The 18,403-nt window shown below is 40.6% G+C and overlaps 1 protein-coding gene across 1 annotated transcript; it reads left to right on the top strand.

The window, feature by feature from the left end:
* The first annotated feature begins 8,962 nt into the window (after positions 1 to 8,962).
* Positions 8,963 to 17,711, top strand: TAF13 (TATA-box binding protein associated factor 13). The gene is made up of 4 exons (XM_043999490.1): positions 8,963 to 9,137; positions 11,842 to 11,920; positions 15,745 to 15,842; positions 16,347 to 17,711. The coding sequence occupies exons 1-4, from the start codon at positions 9,111 to 9,113 to the stop codon at positions 16,515 to 16,517; spliced, it is 375 nt and encodes a 124-aa protein (XP_043855425.1). The 5' UTR covers positions 8,963 to 9,110; the 3' UTR covers positions 16,518 to 17,711.
* The last annotated feature ends 692 nt before the right edge of the window (positions 17,712 to 18,403 follow it).

Here is an 18,403-nt window from a genome sequence, read left to right as displayed (position 1 = left end):
TTGAGGCAATTCAGTTAAGTGATTTACCCATAATTACACAGAGTCAAGTGTTTAAAGTAATGAGAGGTAGAGGGAGATGAAGACCTGCTTTTGAATCCTGACTCTGCTATGTTCTACCTATAAAATGAAGGGGGTTGAACTAGGAGAACTTGAAGTCCCTTCCAGCCTTAAAGTGATATTAAATTATTTTGCTTCTCTTGTGATCTCAATTTCCTCATCTGTAAAATGAGAAAAATGAGGGGGTGGGACTAGATGATCTTTAAGATCTATGATCGATGCTACCAATGTGACTCTGGGAAAATCACGAAGTCTCTTTGTTTTCTCATCTATATAATGAGAAAGTTGAACAACATAATCTCTACCTTTCCTTCTAGCTCTAATACTGTGATTTGGAGTCATCAGTTGTTTAAGTAGAAGAGTGATGTGATCAGAGCTCTACTTACAAAAGACAAATCTGGCATCAATGAGTAGGATGATTTGAAGAAAAAGTAAGAGACTGCAGTCAGGTAAATTAGGTATGAAGCTATTGGAATAGCCCAACACAGAGGCCTCCCAGCTATGAATTAGGGCAGCAGCAGTGGAAACGGAGTGGAGTAGAGACAGATGCAAGATAAATTGTGAAGGTAGAATCAAGATGTAAGCGATGAGAGAAAGAGTAGTCAAATATGACTCCTAGGTTTTGAGAATGAATATAATTAAATAGGGAAGTTGGAAGGAAGAGAAGGTTTTGAGGGGAAAGATGACCGATTTGGTTTTAGGCACCTTGGCATCCTATCACTTGAATATGCAGACAAGGCAGTACATTGATGCCCTGAGATATGAAGAGAGTAGAGCCTCTCTCAGCATCCCATCTTTCCAGAGTGGGTTTTGCAGCCATTGCGGTATCAATTGCTTAAGGATGAGGGAGCAATTTCTGGGAGTAACCTTGGAGAATATAGGCCAAGGTAGCTAAGACACAGGTTCATCTGGCAGTTATATAGTATCAAGATAGGAACTTGGTAGGACTAATGCTATGTAGGAACTGAGGTAAATTTTGAGCTTCATCCCCAACCTCAAAGACCAGGGTGGTATAGAGGGTTGAGGATGCCTTGAGGTGTTGGGGAAATGTCTGTATGTTTGTTTTAGATAGATAGATAGATAGATAGATAGATAGAGAGAGAGAGAGAGAGAGAGAGAGAGAGAGAGAGAGAGAGAGAGAGAGAGAGGCAATTTGGGTTAACTGACTTTCCCAGGGTCACACAGCTAGTAAGTGTTAAGTGTCTGAGGCTGGATTTGAACTCAGGTACTCCTGAATCCAGGGCTGGTGCTTTATCCACTGTGCCATCTAGCTGCCCCCTCTTGCTATATTTTTGAAATAAGTATCCCTTTGTAAAAATTAATCTGACTTTAAGTAGTTAAATGGAACTGGGGTTGCTAGTCACTGGCCCCCTTAACAAATGGAAGGGAGACACATTCAGTGATACTTGAGTTAATGGCAGATAAAAGAAACATACATAATTCCCCATCCCTTCAAAGTACCTGAGAACCCTAACAGGAATGGCCCTAAAAGTATAGGGGCCAGAGACAACCACATTATATACACATCAAAGAAAAGAGGAAAATATTCATATAGAAACACACAGCTAGTAAAGACAAAACAAAACAAAAAACTTTCACCCCTACTGCACCCCACCTCTCCCCAGAACCTTTCAAGTAGTTCTGACTCTGAGTGCCACCCAAGTTTGACAATCTCCAATATAGGAAAAGAACTTGGGATTTCTAGGAAATAAAGAAACTCGCCCTCTGAGACTTACTTTCTATAGAAATTTGTATAGTTACTCTAGATTTGTAGCAGCACCCTGGGGCTAACCCCCAAATTAGGAAAGAATTTTGTGTCACCAAAGCATCTACTCCTGGTCCCTCAGACCTACATGGTCTAGACAACTCACAGTACTAGTAAAGACTATGCAAGGTCTGTATTTACCAGCTCCGTGCCTCATTGTGCCACTGTTCTAGCTCTTTTCTTTTTTTTTTTCTTTAGTGTGGTAATTGGGGTTAAGTGACTTGCCCAGGGTCACACAGCTAGTAAGTGTCTGAGGTCACATTTGAACTCAGGTCCTCCTGACTCCAGGGCTGGTGCTCTATCCACTACGCCACCTAGCTGCCCCCTCTTTTTTTTTTTTTTTTCATCCTTATGTCCTGGCCCTCCAGCTAGATCAATGTTTCTGTCTTGGGACCCTGGCTCCTGATGGATGAGAGTTCTTCATATCTGCCTAACCTAAACCTATCCTATTGGGCCATCCGGCCAACTTATCTTCACACCTCCCCACTCTACCTTTTGCCTTTTAACTAGTGTTCCATCTGAGGCTCTGGGTATATACATAGGTGTTAAGAGCTGTTCAAACCTATCTGACCCAGACCCACCTAGCTACCTTCTGGCCTCCTTCATGCCATCCATGTGCCCTTTCTACTTCCACCCACTTATACTCTTTCTAGCTCTGGGAATAATGATCAAATCAACAGTACCATTCTCATATAGAATATACCAATGAGTTGCCCTAAGGCTTACCCATCCTTGTCTTCCCAGACCCAAACTCTCCTCCTTAGCCACTGCTTCCCAGTATGTTATCTTCCCCTATTCAGATGCAAATTCTTTAAGAGCAGGAGCTCTTAAAGGAGCAAGGGCATTCATTCATTCATTCATTCATTCATTCATTCATTCATTCTGCAAACTGAGCTGACTTGTTCATCATTCGTGGAGTGCCATCTGCTGGCCACAGACTGCTTGCTTTCCCATTCCCATTTGCGCAGAAAGACACCTGAGAGAAATACCACATACAGGATTGTATAAATGTGGGACAGACTTCTTACACTGAGGCAGACATGCAAAAATAGATAAAAGATACCCACAATGGCAGAAATTAAGGAACCATGCCACATATGCAAAGAGAACATGAATCTATTTATCTATTTAGCCTAACACACATGTTCCAACTTCTATCTTCCCTTACCCCATGCCCTAGATCATCATAGAAAGCCCCTGTTCACCCTGACCCTTTCATTGACAAGCCAGAGTTCCAGGAGGTTATCAAATATTAGTAGCTGTGTTGTACAGACTCTTTGGTCAGACAAGCTTTCATCAGAGAGAGGAATCTGTGTGTGTGTGTGTGTGTGTGTGTGTGTGTGCATGCACGCATGCGCGCGTGTGTATATGTGTTATAGTTTGGAATCTGCTAGAAAAGACAAGATGGAATGGAATGCAGAATTGTACATGTAGAGAGGGGTTTGCCTTGGCTAGGAGAAGAGCTACATCTTCATATGAAATAGAGGCAAAGGGAGGGGAATAGTATGGGAAGACATCTGAGGGATGTGAGATGAGGATAAGGGAAAAACAGGGATTTTGGTAAATGGCCTCAATTTTTTCAGTGAAGAATAAGGCAAAATTCTCAGCTGAGTGAGGAAAAGGAGTGTCACGGGAGATTTAAGGAGGGATGAAAAGGTTTGGAAAAGCCACTGTAGTAAGTGGGAGAGTGAATTAATTAGCCCAGTTCTAAGTTAAGAAACTTAAATTTCTAATCAATCTGAGCAGCACAGTTTCACTATTTTTTTTTTTTTTAGTGAGGCAATTGGGGTTAAATGACTTGCCCAGGGTCACACAGCTAGTAAGTGTTAAGTGTCTGAAGCCTGATTTGAACTCAGGTACTTCTGACTATAGGGCTGGTGCTCTATCCACTGTGCCACTTAGCTGCCCCTAGTTTCACTATTTTGTCCAGCTGCATTTTGTAGCACACATATAGAAGCAATGACAGGGATGTTGGGAATAATCCAAAAATGAAACTCTGCTGTTGTTGTTCAGTCATTTCAATCCTGTCTGAGTCTTTGTGACCCCATTTGGGGATTTCTTGGCAGAGATACTGGAGTGGTTTGGCCATTTCCTGCTCCAGCTCATTTTATAGATGAGGAACTAAGGCAAACAGGGTTAAGTGACTTGTCCAAGGGTCACACAGCTAGTGTGTGAGGACAGATTTGAATTTAGGAAGATGAGGCTTCCTGACTTTTCTCTTTTTTAATTCTTTGTCCACATTCTTCAGCACAACTGTCAGAAAGTGTAAGGAATTAATTGTGATTTGGGGTTTCCATGACTCCATCTTTGCTATATTATGGTCAGACTGAAAAAATATGTAATCTTGAAAAGCCTAAGAAAAGATGGAGATTATAGAACAAAAGGAACTCTGATCAGATTTGTCATGGATATTAGGTGGGACTGAATAACACAAAGAACATTTATTGAGTCAAAGTATCCAACAAAGTACCTAAGCCCCACCTAGGAGTTCCCCCAGGCCCATATGGGCCTGGCCAAATTATAATGGGGACAGCCCAGGGGGTATGTTGAACCAATGGGAGATTCAGCATAGCTAAGAACCTCCCTTCCTGTGGGAGAGGGAAGGGAGGGAGGGAGGGAGGGAGGGAGAGGGAGAGGGAGAGAGAGACAGAGAGAGAGAGAGAGAGAGAGAGAGAGAGAGAGAGAGAGAGAGAGAGAGAGAGAGAGGAGCTGGTGGTGGTTGACCTTTGGACAGAACCAGGAGACACTGCACAGCTGATTCTCCTTGGAACTACAGATTCTAGGTGGTGGTGAGTTTGTGTTGTTGAAGTGAGGCTGGCTCTTTAGGCTGGCTGAGTTGGAGGCAGGTTTAGGGTTTGAGTCAGTTTTTGTTCGAGCCAAGCTATTCTGAGTAACTGAGGAAGGAAATGGTACCAAAGTACTCACAGATATCACAGGTCCTTCTTTAAAAACAGCGGCATACATTTATTGTTTCAGTGGATCTCATTAATGTGGCTACCTCCTCCAGTAGTCCAAATCACAAACTATCTGTGCCTTCTCATTAATTCCAGTTTGGCTGGGATGTGATCCTTGTCTAAGCTTTCCCAGAAGTCACCCAAAGAGGATCCATTTAATATTCTGGTGGTCTGAATGCTAAATCTTTTTACCGTTCAGTGGGAGCCAGTGAAGCATTTGGGCTGTTCATCCATTGTCCCTCATCCCTCATTCTGGTTCCATGACTGTCCCATAGATGAAGTTCTTTACACCACTTGTTATTTACAAGTCATCACAGGTAATAAATATGATAGAGCTTACTTACACCCACCCTGCTTATCCTTTGTCTTTTGAGGAAACTTTGTTTCCTCAGAGATTGTGGTTACATTCTGTCATTTGAAGCCATATAGCATTACCAGAAGAATGTTGGTGTAAAAAGATTGTGTGTGTGTGAGCAATTTGAGATCATTGAAAGCACTTTGCCAATTTGCAATCTAGACTGTACTCTTGAATTATGGGTCCAGCTCATTATCTGTCTATATGATGGGCCATCCATCCAACTCTATGGCACAGTATATGATAATAACTTCTCCCATTATCCCTACTTCCAGGCTGGCCCCTGCCACCATCATGCAGGGGAACAAACCCTATGGAGAACAGGTCCAATATAACTTTGAACACCACCACCACTAATGTCAACCAACTTTCACTGACAGGATAGTTAACCTAGCCTAGTTGAGGCAGCAATGTGCCCTGAGAAAAACACAGGAGGCACTATATTCCAGGCTGGTTAGCAGATCACCACCACTGGTACCTCAGCTACCATCTTCTGTCAGACTCCAAAGAGACGGTCCCTTAAAGAAGGGAGCCACTCTCCTTGTCATTACCACTACCAACTGCCAAACAATTGCTAATGATGCCAACAACTGCTACTGATTCCAAGGGCCCTTGGAATATCAACTCCTTCCTCCATCACCCCCCACCCTCCAATCAGTCCTGCTTTCAATTGGACTGTCATAGCCATTGTCCGGGAAAGTAATACCTGTAGAGGTGAGACTTGGCATCTGCCTCTGCAGGTGCTGCCATAGCAACTGAAGACCTGGAAAACAATGTTCTTACCACTGAAATCCTTTGCATTGTCTGATAGTTCACTGTTAGAAACAAAGTGGTTTGATCAATGGAAATAGCAATAAAGACATGTTACCACCTTTTGACCACTGCCCCATTAGGGCAGTTTTCCCCCATTAGGATGTAAGCTTTAGGAAAAAAGGGACTTACTTTTCTGTTTGTACCCAGTGCTCAGCTGTGCTTAGCATACAGAAAGTGCTTAATAAATGTTTTTTTTTTCATTCATTCACTCATTTAATTTTTCCCATAGAAATTCTTAGGTCAATCTCTTTTGAGCAGTTATGGGTCTCACTGGAGAGCAATATTTGAATCTTGATATAATTGCATTGCCATTTGCAAACAGGAGCATCCAGAATACTATGCTGTCTAGAAGGGAATCTTTCCACTTGGACCTTTTCAAGATGTCCTCTTGAAAATATACGTAATTAAAATATACAATGATCATATTGATCATTTCGGTTAAAATGGTAATTAAGTCAATCAGTAAGTACTTTGCATGAGAACATTAGCTTTTAGACCTAAAAGTAACTCATACATATACGTTACACAGATATATATTCTCTCTCCTTCTGTCTGTCTGTCTGTCCGTCCGTCCGTCCGTCTGTCTGTCCCTCCCTCTGTGTCTGTCTCTCTCTCTGTCTCTGTCTCCCTCCCTCCCTCCTTTACTTCCGACCTCCCTCTCCATATGTATAGTCAAAATATTAGGAGACACCCCATTTTCCAGAACTAGGGCCCAGCAAGCAAGCTGAGTCCTGAGCTTGACATAACAATCCTTTGCACTCACCCTCTGGAAAAATCACATAATTATTGTATTGATTTGACCAGTACCAGGTGTTTTCTGAGCTCTGGCAAGTACCTGCTATATCTATGTTCTGGTCATGAAGCCTTGCTATGAATCAAACTTGTCACATTGTTGCTGTTAACCCCTCATTATCCGGGGACAGCTCACTGTGTAGCCATTGGTATGAGTATTGAGATCTCTCTACACTGCCTCGGGTCCTGCCTCTATGTGTCTATAGCCCACTCCTTGCTTGTAAACCCTTTCCCTCACTTTGAAATTAAACTTCTGTTCGATTCCTGACTCTCCTGTCTCTAGCCTGCACTATTCAGCTCCAACCATACACAGGTTAGAGTGATATGTGTATGTGTATATATATACATATATAATATATGCAATATCTAGTATATAGAATATACTATATTTATATAACGTGTGTATATGTGTCCTTTTTTTTTTTTTTGCTAGACCTATGATTTTGTCGGAGTGTAGGGAGAGCTCAGTGAAGAAACTCCCTCTTTCAATATAGATAAGAAACTATTCTTCAATTTATAATCTTGGAAAGTAGCCCGGGACACTGAGAGGTTATACAGTCAGTATATGTCAGAGGGGAATTTAAATTAAGGTCATCCTGAACTCTAGGCCAACACTTTCTCCACTATGTTGTACTGCCTCTCATATTATAAATATACAGAAGTCCATATTTATGTTTAAATAGTTAAATATCTTCTTAACGGACCAGAAGACTGGAATGAAGATACATAAAAAGCAGGCAGCTAGGTGTTGAAGTGGATCAAGTGCCAAATAGGCCCGTAGTGAGGAAGACTCATCTTCCTGAGTTTAAATCTGGCCTCAGACTCTTACCAGCTGTGTGACCCAGGGCAAGTCACTTAACTCTTTTTTGCCTCAATTTCCCCATCTGTAAAATGAGTGGAGAAGGAAATGGCAAAACACTCCAGTATCTTTGCCAAGAAAACCCCAAATGGGGTCACAAAGACTGGGACATGACTGAAAAACAACATGAGACAAAAGACAAAAATAAATCGAAAATTAGGAACATAAGTGGAAACTAACTTTCAGGGAAATAATGATAATAGATAGCCCCTCTACAATCCTTCTCCAAGTCAGAAAAAAGAAAAAACAATCTCAAATTACCTTCTCAAAACAAGTCAATACTTTTCATTTTTTTCAAGCTTCTGAAAACACATCTGTCACTGGCACCTACTATCTTCCAATGTAGCCCTTATTGCCCAGTCTGAATGTGCCTTCTCTTTCCTCAAAGTCCTCCAGGTACTCCTAATAGTCTCATTTGCATTCGCCAGTTTCACGGTTATTTGTGGGAGTCCTCCTTATTGTTCTTCAGCCTTCCTTTTTGAAAAGGACTAATGGCATCACTGGGTGATGTCTTGACTTGTGAGTGAAATGGGCTTAAGTGAGGCAGAGTTGCACAAAGCGACAGCCTCCCTCTTCCAGAATCATCAAAGTCCAGTGGCAAGACAAAAGTCAAGACTGACTGGCAATGGCCCGGGATGGGGTGGATGATCTTGGCATCTTCCACTTCTGATCAACCGAGCTCTAAGAGCTCCACAGCCCCTTTCTCAGCCACCTTCACGACCCTTGGAACAAATTGTTCTCATCTGCCCATTCCACCAGGGGAAGTCTTCTCATGCTTGGGGTATATACCTCTTCCCTCCTTAACTCACTGAGGGGGTTTGAGGACTATCAGCCACCCTAAAGGGGCTCTCCTCATGCTACAGCTTCTTGGAGCCAGAGGTGAGAATTGGGTGAATCAGGGGGCCACCAAAGGTGAATGAACCACCTTGAAAAGGGCTGAGCAAGCCCTGGCACCAGAGGAGCCAGTCCTTCCAGAATGTCCCATATACCCTCAGGGAGGCTGTGAGGCAAGTGTAGGGATCTTTCCAATAGCCAGTGACTCCCCATGCCCTGGAGGTCATTTCCCACTTTCAGTCGGTTGACAAGTGGCTTCCAGGGATGGTTCAGCGGACCTCTCCCTAGATTTCCTGCTGCGAGCATCACTAAACTCTGGAAAGCTGGGACTCTCTTACTTTTCTATATGCACCTCCCACCGGCTTTACACAGTAATGTTTAATCAACAATTGACTGATTGATTAATTACAAATCACTGGGGATCTCTCACCTCGGCCCCTCCCCATTCGTCTCTGACGAATCAGAGACCCAGTCATGGGTGCGCGTGCGCGTGCGCGTCCAGGCCGCGCTTCCTGCTTCCGTTTGCGCTCGCCTTCCCCGACCGGCGAGGCGCGGCTACGCAGCTGGATCAGATGATTTCGTTCTGACGTGGGGCGTGGCAGGAAATAAGGAAGCGGACGCTTGGTACTGGCTTCCGAGCTAGAGCGGAATCTTTGACGGTTGGAGCCGACTAGGGGGGGAATGGCTGATGAGGAAGAGGATCCGACTGTGAGTGAGCGGCCCACGCCTCCCCGGCTTCCCTTCCTCACCTCCTCTCCTCTTCCCCCTAGGAACCAGCGGCGGCCACCGGGCCGCTGAGGAGTGGAAGCGAGTGTGGGCGGGAAAATCCCGAGGTCCTAGGCCGGGGAGCCCCGGGGACTTGCGGTCGCTTCTCTCTGCCCTGTCCGCCCCCTGTCCATCCGGCTTCCCCATTCTCCCTTCTCCCTCCGTTCACGGTGTTACTCTGTTTTGTCTGCGGAGAGAAGGGGGGACGGAGTAGAAACGGGCGCCTGGGGATGAGGCCGGGCACCCTCACTATGCCCCAGCAGTCAGGGGTATCTGCAGAACATTCCCCACAAATTTAGCACGAGGCAGCCGAAAACCTCGGCCCCTGTTCATCTTGGCGTCGTCGAAGAAGTCCAGGGCACGGTCCCACAGCTGTCATTTTGGGCAAGTCTAACTCCAGTGGCCTCGGTATATAATGGAAAAATAGTACTTTAAACAGTACTTAGTTTTCTTCAAAGCTCAGCTTAAACAGCCACCTCCTACTTTGCTTGATCCCCTGCTGGTGTTTTCTATTTTGCGTCTATATTTTGAATATACTTTTATGTGAATTTTATTGTCCATATCCATAGAACCTAAATTACCTGCGGGTAGAGACTTTTCATTTGCTTTCATATCCATAGTACTAAACACAGTGCATAACATGTAATAGGTCGTATAATGAGTGTTTGCTGTTTGATAACTCCGACAGGATAATCATTGCATCATCATTACAAAAAAGCTTTGTAATTTTAAAAGTCCCTGTCTCCATATATTATTCGGAAATGATAGTGGCTTTTCTGGCTCTAAATCTGTGGGAATCAGGAGACCTCCCTTCTGATCCTGGTTCCCTTCTGTGCCCTTGAAAGATTCAGTTAATGTATCATGGTCTCATTTTCCTCCTTTACAAAATAAGAGAATTGGACTAGATGATTTCTGAGGATTCACCTACCTCTAAAATTGCATAGGTTTTAGATGACAGAAAATGTTTTTCAGACTCGAATATCATAGTTCCAACCACAATATTTTAAGAACATCAACAGATGGGAAGCCATCTAGATGAAAGAGATAAGAATAGTGAGAGGTTTGGAGCCTTGACATAGAATTACAGAAGGGAGTTTAGCTATCATCTGGTACACTTATTTTAGGGATGAAAGAAAGGTTTGCTTAAGATCATACAGTAAGTGGCAGAGCCAGGATTCAAACATGAGTTTTCTGGCTCCCGTTGTACTTTCCAATATATCACCACCATTAAAGGAAAAGTTGAAAAAACTTGGTGTGGGCTTTGCTTAGGGAAAACTAAGGAAAGACATTGATAGCGCTTTTCAGATATTTGAAAGGCACTCAGAAAAAAACAAAGCTGGGGTTTTTGGTTTTTTGTTTGGGGCTGCAAAGGGCAAAACGATTAATGATTGAAAGAGACAAATTAAAGATTTTTTATTTTATCAAAAATACATGAAGGGGCAACTAGGCGACTCAGTTGATAAAGCACCAGCCCTGGATTCAGGAAGACCTGAGTTCAAAGCTGGCTTCAGACACTTGACTCTTACTAGCTGTGTGACCCTGGGCAAGTCACTTAACCCTCATTGCCCCACCAAAAAAAAAAAAAGTTAAATGACTGGTCTGTGGTCAACTCCATGATGTACAATCTTCCTGACCCGGAGGCCATGTACTTTTCTTTTTTTTCTTTTTGCATGGCAATAAGGGTTAAGTGATTTGCCCAGGGTCACACAGTGTCAAGTGTCTGAGGCTGGATTTGACTTCAGATCTTCCTGAATCCAGGGCCAGTGCTTTATCCACTTCGACACCTAGCTGCCCCCCTTTAACGTTTCAATGCCCCAGCCAATTCTATATTGGATAAGTTGCTGAACTACTTTAGTAAAAAGGAGTCTCTATACACCAAGTTACTCACACAGATGAAATCACAGATCCAAACCCTTCCTCTCTCCATATAATACTTATATGTTTTAGTCATTTACATAATACTATATGTAAGTAAAATAAGTAGCTGTATTACCTTCTAATCTTGACTCAGTGTTCAAAGAGCAGCTGGAAAAAACATTTGTTCACTTAAGGTCCATTCTAGCACCAATATTTTAGGGTTTTGTGTTGTAAAGAGATTTTTGTATGGTTACAGAAATGGCTACCTGTATCAGTGACCTTTTAGGAACCTTCCAATTTTAGTTCATTTTTTGTACATGTGCAATTATATAAGACATGACCATATTAGCCATTTTATATAAGAAAAGTTGAATAAAAGAAAAAAATGGAAGAAAGTGAAAAATAGCATGCTTCAGTTTGTTCAATCAATATCGGTTCTTTGGAGGTGGTTAGTATACTTCATCATTAGTCCTTTGAGATTGTCTTGGATCATTGCATTACTGAGAATAGTTGTCATTCACAGTTCTTCATCAAACAATATTGTTGTCTCTGTGCACGAAGTTCTCTTGATTCTGCTCACTTTATTATACATCAGTTCATACAAGCCTTTCTGAAATCGTTCTGTTTGTCATTTCTTATTCCATCACCATTATATACAACAGCTTGTTTAGCCATTCCCCAATTGATGGACATTCCCATGATTTCCAATTTTGAGTTTATTTTTGAAAATAAGTTTTTGTTTAACATAACACTAAAAAGTCTACTTTATCTCACTTTTGTACTCTTCTAGTTTGAAGAAGATAATGAAGATGCAGGAGGAGGAGTAGATGGTGGACAGGGTAAAAGGAAAAGACTTTTCTCTAAAGAATGTAAGTATTATATTTGGCACTATTTTGATTATGGGTGGCTTGCATTGAAGATGAACATAAGCATTCCCTAAATTAAAAATGGGCTGTGCTTTAAAAATTAATTTGTTTGTTGCTGAGAACAAAAAGCACCTTTCCTTAGAAGTTATGCTATAAATAGTGTTTTATAGGTTTCAGGCCATCTATAAAAACCTATTTGACCTATGATAAACTCCATTAATATCTTGCTGTGATGCTCATTATTGTATGGAAGTGATTCTTGCTTCTTGAAAGCTCTGTCAATAGACTGTAAGCTTTAGTGGGTTCTAGTAAGGTACAGAGGCTTCATGTGCAGGTCTGAAAATAGATTGTATGTCTCTTATTTAAAAACCAGCCCAGGTAAGTTTGGAGAAACTTATCACTAGATTGTCCACAGGTTGATTAGTTTTTTCAGCTCTGGCAGCTCTCAACTATGTTCTTAAGTGTAGACGGTTTATAATTCACCCACAACAAAATCATGAATTGTCTTGTCCATAATGTACCTCAGTGATGGCAACTTAACCATCATTGATAGTAATACTTCTCTGAGAAAGCATTTAGAATTTAAGCTTTGAATGTCAGATACATGCCTCTCTCCTGTCCTGACTACCACAGTTGCTATGGGACAGTGTAAAGATAGCCAGGAAAGGCACACATCAGGAAAGGTGTCAGGATGAGGAAGAAGTAAGGGGAAAACTCCAGGCAGCAGCAGGGTCTGTGCTATTACGTGTCAGAAGAGAAGAGAGGAGAGGAATGTCTTTGGGTTCCCCTTTGAGTGCCTGTATGGTGCTCCGGTTATACAGAAACCAACAAGATATATCTTTAGGCACTATTCTGTCTTAATATTGATCACAAACCCTAAAATGTAAATGGGCACAAACTTAAAGTATTCAGGACGTCAGTGGTTCTATAATCTAATTGGTGTAGGTACTCCCTCCAAAGGTGAAGATTGCAGCCTATCCACACAGTGTAACTCTTGTCCCTATCCTCCAGTCAGTCTTCCACAAGGAGAATCCCTCTTTCATTTGGACTCTTGACACTGATAAATATCTCAGTGAGCATATACCTCCCTGTGTCATGCCTCATTTAACATTTATCATCAAAGGTTTGTCAAAACAAAGTTGTCTTTGCTATACCTTTTGAGCAATTTTGTTCAATTTTGACATGCATGGGGACACTTCTTTGGGGAAAATCTTTAAGGGAGCATTTTGCTCTGCTTGACTTTGTGATAAACAAGCACAGTGGGATCTTTTATTTTCTGCATCAGAAGTGAGTGTCGGGCAGCTAGATGGCAAAGTGGTAAAGCACCAGCCCTGGATTCAGGAGTACCTGAGTTCAAATCCGGCCTCAGACACTTGACATTTACTAGCTGTGTGACCCTGGGCAAGTCACTTAACCCTCATTACCCTGCAAAAAACAAAAACAAAACAGAAGTGAGTGTCAAATTTGCTGCCCTCCCCAAGGCTCAACTAGATTAAAATCTAATTAGGAAATGTTTAACAAAATAAATTAAAATACAACATAACATAGATAACATTAATTTGTGGTTTTTGAGTCAGTATGTCTGTAGAGAACTAAATTTGATACCACTGTTCTTCACCTATCAGTTGTTTTTTTTTTTAAATTTTTTTTAAAATTTTGTGGGGCAATGGGGGTTAAGTGACTTGCCCAAGGTCACACAGCTAGTAAGTGTCAAGTGTCTGAGGCCGGATTTGAACTCAGATACTCCTGAATCTGGGGCCGGTGCTTTATCCACTGCGCCATCTAGCTGCCCCCACCTATCAGTTTTTGATTAGAAAGATGTGCTCTGCTGTAAAAGCCTGCTTTAATCATACCATCATCAAGGATCTCCTCAATATACATGAAAATTATTCCCATAAAGTTTGTGTAGAGATGGGAGAGTAGGTGTATAGTTCAGTAGTTATTAGTATTTTCTTGACTTCCTTTTTTTGGTTACAATGAGTTCCAAGTGTTTGATGATAGCTTTTTATCTTTGAGATATTGTGAGAATTGATCCCTCATCGCCCTCTGAATTGTGTCATGTATAGCCTAGACAGCCTTTGTGCCTATTTTATGTAATCTAACTACTTCTCTTTGTTTTCTTTGTGCTATTTCTAGTTCTTTGTGGTAGAGGCTATGATGTAGTCCATTTGTAGTGGTTTTGCTTTTCTTGATGGGAGAAAGAATTTGTTTTAGAAATTTTTGCAGAGTTAAATTTGTCTTCCTAGTTGAAGACCTTCCAGTTTCATCGACAAATTCTTTCAAGATGATCTGGCTTAGACCTTACATATTTTTCTCCCCACTACTTCTCACTGTTTTATAAGACAGTGTTGCTCATAATCTCCTACCATCTTCTCTGGAATATTATAGATAAGTTTACATTATAAACTTTTGCTGCCTTTGGCTGTGATTTCTCAATTTGGGGAGACAGTGTTTTTGCTGGTTGTGGCAAGTGCTAGGTAGGCTCTTTTGCTATTCCTGTGGCAATTGACTTACATTGGTTAAACTTGCTCAGGAAATGATGATAATCAGTGATAGCGGACTTTTATTCATTTTACTGCTTTCAGGCATGTTTTAAAAGATTGGTTTGGAATTGCCTTAATTTCACGCCATAATACTTTATTCTTCTGATTTGGTCTTAATTGTAGTTTTTCGGCAAACAAGTAGAATGGTGACTCTATGTAGATAGCTGAGTTGAAAATGATTCCCTTGTTAGTAGCCAGTTTTTTTCCTTTCTGTTAGCATAACCAAAAAACTTTTTTAAAAATTTTGTTTGGTGTTCACCATTTCACCAGTTTAGCTCTATTCTTAAAAGAAAGTATTCAATATGTTAGTGTGAGTCTTCAGTATAGGCTACCAGCCTTTGACCATACTCATTTCTTTCTTTTGAATTGTTTTCCAACATTTTTTCATTAACTTCTCCTATGCCCATCTTCATGCTACAAGCATAAACTAATCTAATTTGCAACACATAACTAGATATCACATGAAATGATGTTTTGTGTTGCTTTTGGATGCACTATAAAACTAACTCTACCATTTCCTTTATTTGCCTCTCCTATAGCTTATTTTTGTGGTGTTTCAGCTTGTTCGATAAACAAAGATCTCATACTTGAGAGTACCAGGAAAGAAGTTAATGCTTATAGACGGTCTAAAAATTGATTCTTGGCACCCCTTCCCCCCCTTTTTAAACATTCTCCTGATGTCACTGAAGAATCAGAAGGGACTTCCTCAGGACGGAGGGCCATTAAAATTTTTCCTTTGTCCTGGCTAAAGAATTCATAGTCAGATGTACTATTGAAGAGCCTCTCCATACTTAACCAGGCTGGTCCTTGGAAAATAAACACTCTGTTTCTGGGACTATACACATAATCTTTTCAGTATAGTAAAAGATTATCAGAGCTTGTATTTTGTTAGCAAAGCTTTTAAGGACTTGGGGGGTCACTTCCATACCACAGAGAGACATCAGAGTAGGATTTTGTAGGGGAACCTAAAAGATCTTTTAGGAAAACTGTGCCCTGTGTTTGAGAGGTGCCACAGTATAATGGAAACTACTAGATTTGAATCCTATCTTTACTTCTTACTGGGGCAACTCTCTTAACTTCCCTTGGTTTCAGTTTCCTCATCTATAAACTGAGGATTGACCATGATAGTTTCAGAGGTCTATTCCAACTGTAAATCCTATGGGGTTTTATTAATAAGCACATCGTATGGAATATGGAAGGCCGTTTCTTTGAAGAGTGGCCACATATTCTAGTAAATGGCTGCATGTATTCAATTAAATTTATTAGCACTTTATTCTTTCACAGTAAGGTGTATGATGTATGGCTTTGGTGATGACCAGAATCCTTACACTGAGTCAGTGGATATTCTTGAGGACCTTGTCATAGAATTCATCACTGAAATGGTAAGGCGTTGGGTTTGGGGGTTTTTTAATAGTTGATTAGCTGATTGTTTGGAAAATGAACCTGAAATGTTGAGTTTTTGTTTTTGTTTTTGGGCAGTGAGGGTCAAGTGACTTGCCCAGGGTCACACAGCTAGTAAGTGTCAAGTGCCTGAGGCCATATTTGAACTCGGGTCCTTCTGAATCCAGGGCCAGTGCTTTATCCACTGCAGCGCCACCTAGCTGCCCCCTGAAATGACATTTTTAAAAAATTGATGCTGAAGAGTCCCCAAGTAGACAGCTTTTTCTCTTATCTACCTATATTGTGGATTAACAGTGCTGGTCTGAAATCTCTCAGGTTGTATCCTAAAAATCTAGATTTGGATAAAGTTTTTAAAATAGTCTATCTTTCTTAGAAGCAAGTTGTTCTGCCTGATTGTGAGAAATAGATGGGAAAGATGGAATGATAACTTAAGGGGAAATTTTTCAAGTAATTGAATTCATTGTTTCTTCTTATCTTCATAATAGACTCACAAAGCAATGTCTATTGGAAGACAAGGTCGAGTGCAGGTAGAAGATATTGTCTTCTTGATTCGAAAGGACCCAAGGAAGTTTGCCAGAGTTAAGGACTTGCTTACTATGAATGAAGAACTGAAACGGGCTAGAAAAGCATTTGATGAAGCAAACTATGGATCCTGACATCTTTTATGTTCTCCAAAGTTCCAGTATCTTCTAGGACTAGTGTATGTGTACTTGAACTGTGTATTTTCCACCTTGCCAAAAATGAAAGGTCCTGACATAATTGAAGTACTTCATACAGTTAGCTAATTATTACCTGCATCCAATTGACCCTATAAATGGGAAATGGAGCAACACTGCGTTGCCGCCTTTACTTTGACTTAATGGATTCTAAAAGTGACATTTTGGTATTGAATCGCCTGCCTCTCTTTGTTATAATTAAAATTGCTCATTGGTTTTAATGACAAGCTAAAATACCCTGCAAACCATGCAGATCATCCTGTCTTTTTGAGGTGATAAAGACAATTTAAACTAAGTAGTCTTTATGTTCTGGTCTCCTTTTTGTCACTGAAGTTTTATGTTATAGCAGTTCAGTATGTGAAATCTAAATAGCCTTTTTGGTTCTGCAATTCAGAAAACAAATTTCCTGACTACTTTCAACCTCTCAGACAGTTTTATGGATTGCTACTGGAAACTTGTGCATGCTCTGTGTTGGGTTATATTCTTAAAATTTTGTCAGTTTCTCTTACAGAAAAAGGAAAGTTTCATATTCTTTTGCATAAAGATTTGATTCTTTTGCATAAGATTAGATTTCTTAAAAGAAATCATTTGTATTCATGTCTTTCACTGGATATCAAAAGTAGTTTTTTTCTTGATGAGAGTTGCTGTTCCCTTTCAGAGTTGCACATGAAAACTCAAGATAATTTGAGATTTTTTTTGTTTCTGATTAAAAATTTTTCAGGCCTACTAGACTCATTGTTTGAGTTTTAGAAGATCTAATCTTCATAAACAGGATTTAAATTCTGAGACACTTAAAGGAATACAAATGTGGGCATTCTAAATTTTAGTAAAAATGGCAGTACTTTAACATTTGTTTTAAGAATTTACTTTATTCGTTGTGGAACTATCTGCCAGCATCTACACACGTGTAGGTGTGCTGTAGTAGCTCAGGATATGTAAGTTTTGTGTGTATTTAACCATTATGTATTAAATTATTACTGTATTTAGTTTAACATTAGAATTGAAAAAAACAATTTAGGGAATCATTGAAAAATCCTTTTTGTGTGAAACTACACTTATGTGCTGGTTAATACTTGAGAAATTCTGCTGTCCTAATTTTTTATATTAGGAATAAAAATCATTTATGAAAATTAAGCAAGTTAGTAGTTGAAATCCATTATATGATTGATTTTTAATGCGTTATCTGTGTATTCCTGGAAATGTATTCTATAATGATTTTTTTTCCCAGTTACATCTAAGGGTAGTTTTTAACATTCATTTTCATAAGATTTAGAGTTCCAAATTTTTCTCCCTCCCTCCCTTTCCTTCCCACTCCACAGGACAGCAACCAATCTGATATAGGTTATATATGTACAATCCACAAGTGCTCTTTTTATCAGTTCTTTCTGTGGGGTGGATAGTAAGTTTCATCATTAGTCCCTTGGGATTGTCTTGGATCATTGTGTTGCTGAGAGTAGTTAAGTCATTCACAATTGCTCATCGAACCTATACTGATTTTTTGGTTTTTTGTTTTTTTTTGGTGGGGCAATGGGGGTTAAGTGACTTGCCCAGGGTCACACAGCTAGTAAGTGTCAAGTGTCTGAGGCCGGATTTGAACTCAGGTACTCCTGAATCCAGGGCCAGCGCTTTAACCACTGCGCCATCTAGCTGCCCACCTATACTGATTTTTAAGAAGGTTCTCTTTTTTTCCCCCTGCCCCTTGCTATAAAATGATCATCATAACAATATAGCACTTTACAGTTACAAAACACTTTGACAGGTATCTCATTGTATTCTCCAACAATAACGCAGGTGTTATTGTTCCTGTGTTACAAATAAGGAAACTG

Source organism: Dromiciops gliroides, chromosome 4 (assembly GCF_019393635.1).
Source record: "Dromiciops gliroides isolate mDroGli1 chromosome 4, mDroGli1.pri, whole genome shotgun sequence".
In the NCBI taxonomy this organism is placed as follows: Eukaryota; Metazoa; Chordata; class Mammalia; order Microbiotheria; family Microbiotheriidae; genus Dromiciops; species Dromiciops gliroides.
This window is presented reverse-complemented; position numbering and strand designations above follow the sequence as displayed.

Excerpts from the sequence above, each read along its gene's own strand:
- TAF13 (XM_043999490.1), top strand. The coding sequence starts at position 9,111 with ATGGCTGATGAGGAAGAGGATCCGACT. Across the intron at positions 9,138-11,841 it reads ATGAGGAAGAGGATCCGACT|TTTGAAGAAGATAATGAAGA; the intron begins GTGAGTGAGCGG and ends GTACTCTTCTAG. Across the intron at positions 11,921-15,744 it reads AAGACTTTTCTCTAAAGAAT|TAAGGTGTATGATGTATGGC; the intron begins GTAAGTATTATA and ends ATTCTTTCACAG.